The sequence below is a fragment of the Alternaria postmessia genome, assembly GCF_024291825.1.
Source record: "Alternaria postmessia strain BMP 2775 chromosome Unknown scaffold_202, whole genome shotgun sequence".
Lineage (NCBI taxonomy): Eukaryota > Fungi > Ascomycota > Dothideomycetes > Pleosporales > Pleosporaceae > Alternaria > Alternaria postmessia.
The window spans coordinates 576-6,865 of record NW_026260275.1 but is presented as its reverse complement, the minus strand read 5'-3'; the positions used below and the strand labels follow the sequence as shown (position 1 = coordinate 6,865).

Below are 6,290 nucleotides of genomic sequence, written 5' to 3'. Positions count from 1 at the left end.
TCACGCTACAGCTTTAAACAGCTCAGGCAGCGTCGTCTGGCGCAACGAAGCAGCAGGCGCGCTGTTTGAGCGGGCCTGCGACTGCATAATCTCAACCCGCTCATTGTTGTCATCGTCGTCGTCTTCGACATCGCCGTCGTCGTCGCTATCCTCAATCTCTTCCACCCTGTGCGTTGTGCCTGGAGCGTTTAGCTCAATGCTTAGCGTTTTCTTCCCTTTGATATCGCCGCCTGCGATGCCCTCTGGGCCCAACCACTCGTCGAACTGCTTGGCCGCAAGGCAGACATCCGGACGCTCCCGCTGGAGCAGCTTGATGAAGACGTCGACGCCCCAGGAGCGGATGGTCTGCTCAATCCAAGTCTTAGGTAGCACGTCTTCTGGCATGACCAGCAACACGCCCCAGCCCAAGCCTTCAGCGATCCTGTACCACTTGACTGCTTTGGCCAGGCGGTTTCGAAAGAGATCCCGCTCGCTCTTGGACGGATTCTGCTTGAGGAACACCAGCGGCATCAGCGTGTCTATAGCCTCGGTCCGGCGTTGACCCTTGCCAAAACGGCTTGTCTTGCTGTGGCTAAGTAGCCTGTCGCTGCGCTTGAGCTGCTCGAGCTTGTCGTTCATAGCCTTGCCTAGGAGCGCCTGCGCCCACCTGTACTTGATGTGCACTGATTTGACTACTTCTTCGTAGACCGTGCAGCGGTCCCAAGCACGGCAGAACACGCCATCTAAGCCGGTCGGCTCGGAGGGACGAATTGAGGGCTCATGCTCACGCAGCGCATGCGAAGAGAAGCCCTCAGGCGAGCCATCGCCGAAGAGCTTGCCCTGCTTTCGCCAGATCTGCAGGAAGTGAGCAGCGTGCTCCTGAGACGACGGGCTTCCGAGCGCGCGTGCCTTGGCCAAGAAGTCGCGCGCCGTGAGATAGGGCGACTTGACAGCGTTGTAGAAGTCGGTCTTCTTCTGGTGCCTGTCGACAGCGGCCTGTTTGAAGAGCCAGGCTATAACGTCTTTGTCTTGAACTGGCACAGCAGCGTAGGCGCCGCGCTCATCGTCGACTGCCTTCTCGTCTGGCGCCACAAGACCAAGGTCAAGGCTGCGCTCCACCTGGGCAGCCTCATAGGCTTTGATGCGTTGCCGCTCGGCGCGGCGGTTGTTGTTGGTGACTGTGGTGAGAACGCGCTGCTCGTCCACCGGCTGCGCATCTGGCTGCGCTTCCACCTCACTAGCCGGCTCCTCTGGCTGATGGCTTGCTTCCGTGCGAGCGCGCTTCGGTGACGACGCCTGCGCAGACGGTGCTGGTCGCTTCTCGCGCCGAGCCAGGGGAGAGGCAGGCGGCTTCTGCGCAGACGGCGGCTCAACCATGCCCTCCTCTGCGAGCGATTGGGCCGCGCAGACGAGACGGTCCCAGCCGTCGTTGGAGGGCGTATTGTCGGCAAGCGTCTCGCGCAGCAGCCAGATCGCCGAGAGGGCCGAGTGGGCAATGAAGACAGGCTTGCAGACGCTGGCATTGTCAGGGCCGGGGATCAGCCATCCTGCGCTGTGCGGACGGGCACCTAGTATATGATGCTACGTGAATCGACCCCCAATCTATCCTAGACAAGTAATCACGCACCCTAATCCAAAGACACGCGTATGCAATGCGGGTCCGATGCTGATTTTCGCTTATCATAGTCTGGCGTGAATTGTCCCCTTGCTTTCCGCGTTTTAGTGCTAGCGTAAGCCTCCTGAACTATTATATCCTCAATCCTAATGTGATAGGCTAGAGCCCTTTACTCTCTTATCCTCCATGATATCTCGGTTCTTCCTTCTGCCCGGCCTGATAGTTGCTCGGGCAACAAGCGAGACTACCTCACCGCTCTCGACCTAGGTATAGATAGATAGCTACGTAGCCTAGAGCTTAGCTCTCTATCGAATACAACTTCAGTATACCTGTGCGATAGCTCCTCGAGCGTAGCCTCTTACATTTAAGGTACGAGTAGCTATAGTAGAGCTATCTTTACATTCTTGCTTTTTGTTGATAATTGTAACCGCTTAAAGTGTAGAGATGGCAACAAGTAAGCTTTTCCATGTTACCTCACCCATCGGTCGTGCTGAACCCATTTACGTTTAGTAGCCCCATTGAAGAAAGCTTGAGAGCGATCTTTCGCATATACAGCTCGCATGGCTTACAGTCCTGCCATCCATCATGGCGAGACAGATGGTCCGAACGCAATTCACAGCCGTCGTCCTTAGACGTAGCGCCCGTCTCGATCGCTAGATCGAAGGAGCTCACACCGGCTTCAGCAGCGGCGGCGGCTTTCTTCTCTTCCACACTTATCTGTTCTGCCTCTTCTTCCTCCTGCCGTCTGATCTCAGCAGCCTCTTTGTCCAACTTGACCTTTAGCTCCTTCGCATGTGACTTACTAAGCCCCGTATAAGGATCCATCTCCACCTTCGGAAGTTCAGGTCCGGGTTCGGGTCCTGGTACAGGTACAAGTTCAAGCTCCAGTTCTAGTTCTCCCTTCTTACCGTTCTTCTTCTTAGTGCCAGCAGCAGCCGCTCCCCATCCACCACCCCATGGATACTCCTCTTTGACAGGTGAGGGCTCGTCGACGACTGGCTCTGGCTCTGGCTCAGGTGGCGGGAGCTCTTCCCCAAGTACGCCCTTCTTCTTCTTTTTCTTTCTGTTCTTTGCGGTGCCGCCAAAGCTGAGTGCTCCCCATGAGTCGTCCTCTTCTTTCTTCTCAGGTTCTGGCGGTGAAGGAGGAATTGCTGGTACACTGTCTTCAATCAAAGTCCCTTTCTTGGTCTTCTTCTTGGCCTTCATTGTAGCACCTAAGCCTCCCCGTCCGTCATCTTCAGCTGGCTTCTCCTCAGCTGGCGGGTTCTTGAACGCATCAAAGTTGAAGTCGAATCTATCATCCTTCTTCTTCTTATCTGAGGAACCCCAGGGGTTATCGTCTTCTGCATTCGTGTTCCTATTCAACGGGCCCCAACTAGAAGGCCAATTCCCAAGTCTAGGAAGCCCAAATCTAGGTTTAGTTGCGCCCGTGTCACCAAAATTCATGTCAATCTTTGGTGCACTTGCTTCGTTCAGATTGATGTCGTCGAATGTTGTTGGTGGTCTCGCTAGAGGATCTGGAGAGGGCGCGGGTGGGGGTACAGGCTCGGCCGTCTGTCGTGATTTAGCGTGCTGCTATGTGTAACTAAAAAGCCGAAATGACCAACCTTCCCCTTTTTGCCCTTCTTCTTCATTTTACCGGCCGAAAGTGCGCTCCAATCGCCCCAGATGTCGTCTTCTTTCTTCCTGCTCGTCTCAGCTTCAGCAGCAGTGGCGGCAGGTTCCTCTTCCGCCGCTATCCGTGCTGCCTTAACTTTTTCAGCTTCAATACGCGCTCGTTCTTCTTCCGCCGCGATGCGTTCCTGCTCTTCACGCTCAAGGCGTTTCTGTTCTAGGCGTTCTTCACCTTCGCACTCAAGACGCTCTTCTTCTTCACGCTTGTCTTCGAGCTGAATATCGGGTGGCGACGACGGAGGAGATGGACTCATCGGAGGTGGAGGTGGAGACGGAGGTGAAGACGGAGGTGGAGGAGGCAACCCCGCCGTATGGCCTTTCTTCACTTTCTTTCTCTTTTCGGAGATGACAGGCACGCCACCCCAGCTATCCCACGTCGACTCAAGCTTAAATATATCTGCTTCATCTTTGGTAGCAACCGACCTTGCAACGGCAAAGTCTTTTTCTTGAAGTTGCGCAATGTTTTCTCTCTCTGCTCCAAGCTGCTGGATCTTAGCTAACGCTTCCTCCCGTACCCTTGCTTCGACATTCTCTCTCTCTTTCACGACGGCGTCTTCCTTCATCCTTCTCTCACTCTCCATCGTCTCTTCCCTGTTGCATGAAGATAAGGCTGCAGGCGCAGTAGCCTCAGTTCTGTTACTCGGATCCTGGCTCAGATCGGGCGAATAGGAACCTGGAGGCTCACTATGTTCAGGCGTTGAGATTTTGTCAGTTGTGGTCTTTCCTTTGCGCAACTTGTCTACTTCCTCGCTGTATAAACCAACGACGACTTGAGCCAGTAGCCGTGTCAACGTGGGGCTTTCGATGTTTTCGAAGAAGTCCGGTGCCGATAACATGGGAGGGTCTTGTTCGAATGCCAATCGAACTTTCTTTGACACGAAGTCTCGAAGCCACGCATGCTCATCGGCAGGCCCTGCAATAAACTCTTCTCGAATGGCGTGCACGACATCACGTAAACACATCTCGTTGCCTCGTCGCTCCAGCTCGATTTGTGCTAACTCCTGGAGACCAGGCACGCTGTACTTCTCAGCGGCTTCTAGAGTAAGCAGAGCTATCTGGAACTCATTTTGAACAAGAATTCTGTCGATGTTCTCGGCATCCTCGACATCTTCGTCGTTGAGTGTCTGATAGACACCCGTGTGCAGAAAGTGGATCAAGACGTGACCGATGCTTGCGTCAACATCTACAAGGTGAATCTCGTGTGTCCAGGGATCACGACTCGGAATGTTCTCCAATCTTTGCAGCAGAATCTCTGGAAGATAGTATATCTGATGGGAGAGACCAAAGTGTAAGGTAACAGATGGACTTGTATATAGGCTGAGCTAGTCAGCTTCAAAAAGGGGTGCTTGTATGAATGGAGGAAGCCTGCCTCACCTTGTTCTGAGTCGGAGAAGCGCATCTTTGGCTGCTTTCGCGCCCTTGACCTTCTTGGCCATCCCAATTGGAATAGTTCGGGTGGCACTATCCGTAGGATCTTGGGAATATCAGGGAGAAAATCCTTGGACTGGCGCTGAAGTCAAATACAAAGAGCCTTTACCTTGAACGTAGGATTGTTCAGGAGATATCTCGTGCTGGATTTGTGCATACTCATTCGTGAACGGCATCCCACCCACGCATTGACGAGTTGTTCATGGAGGATCTCTGCATATGCGCTGACACGACACCATGCATACCAAGCCGCTTAGCCGCTTGACCCGCACCTAAATTCTCAGCCTGATCAGAGATTGTTTGGTCAGATCGCAATCGTCATGATAAATGCCTGTAAAGAGTAAGCCTTGGTATGGGTGGGGCGCAGTTTGAACTTGTCGCACTCCGCGTCAATATTCGCGTGCACTTTCAAGAGATCAACTCGCAGATGCAACCACAGTGCGTGATGTGTCACTGTACCATTGGCTCCAAAGTCGCATAGCACTTGCACAAGATAGTGACTGTAAGGGGCTACGCTCGGGGAGCTATCGCACAGGTATACTGAAGTTGTATTCGATAGAGAGGAGAACTATAGACTGCTGGGTTGCTGAAGGTCAATCGGTGGAAGCTCGGATGAACCTTCGGCCGGGATTCAGGGGTTAGGCCTGGGCGTCGTTCAGACGTGTACCGTGCGCATGTGCACGTGACCGAGGTATCATTGAGGAATTCACTAAGCAAGCTTCAGCCCATCACATGTCTCTGGGTATGATTCGCCATTGATGCATGGTAGCGAAGAGCAAGGTGATCATCGCCAGAACGACCATTGGGTACCGGTAGGACCCGCGGGGTAACCGCGCCGCATCACTGATTATTATTACTTCCTTTGCTCTGAACTGCGCCAATTATTCACTGTCATTCGAAAACACTGCAAGATGATAGCGTGAATATGTAGCCGCTCAGGGATCATCGTACGATGATTTGAGATTATGAGCTATGGATAGATGCGTCTAAGAGGTGAGACGTGGTAGGCTATCATTCGAGCAATGCTGCGCCACCAGCGGTAGCTAAGCGCTTGCTCCCACGGCTGAAACAGCTCCCACGGTTACCACGGATCATTTGATGGGCTCATGATATTTTCTTTCGCTTCAGAAGACAAGCTCACCGTGCTCGCCACTCTTCTTACTGTTACAAGCAACAAAAGGAACTCCACCCTTGATGAAGGAGTCGGGTGGGAACGCCAACCGACGACCACGTCAGAAGGTAATGATCAACGCGGGGCGCTGGTCACGTGACTGACATCCCGCCAAGGCTGACCATCCGGGATGGCAGCGCTACTTGGGATGACAGAGCCATCACGGATATCCCTTGGGGAATAGATGGACGGGATGGCGGGGACAGATTGCGATGAGTATATAGGATGGACGGATTTCATTATTACACTCGTTGTGGTCAACTCAAATAGTTCATCTCTTACACAGATTGTCAACTAGTTATTCTATCGTTCATAGAATTGTGTCGCAGGCCAAGCGCTGTCGGAAACCTTGTTACTAATAACGCCGTACGATGGCCTTCATATAAGCTTAGCTAGGAGTCACAAACAATAAAAATACACTCC

The 6,290-nt window shown here is 53.1% G+C and overlaps 1 protein-coding gene across 1 annotated transcript; it reads right to left on the bottom strand.

Moving 5' to 3' along the window:
- On the bottom strand, positions 1 to 4,104 carry J4E82_011435 (uncharacterized protein; the record flags this gene model as incomplete). The annotated part of the gene is made up of 3 exons (XM_051737641.1): positions 1 to 1,531; positions 2,073 to 3,148; positions 3,202 to 4,104. 3 exons carry the CDS (start codon positions 4,102 to 4,104, stop codon positions 1 to 3), a joined length of 3,510 nt encoding a protein of 1,169 aa, XP_051582598.1.
- Between the last annotated feature and the right edge of the window lie 2,186 nt (positions 4,105 to 6,290).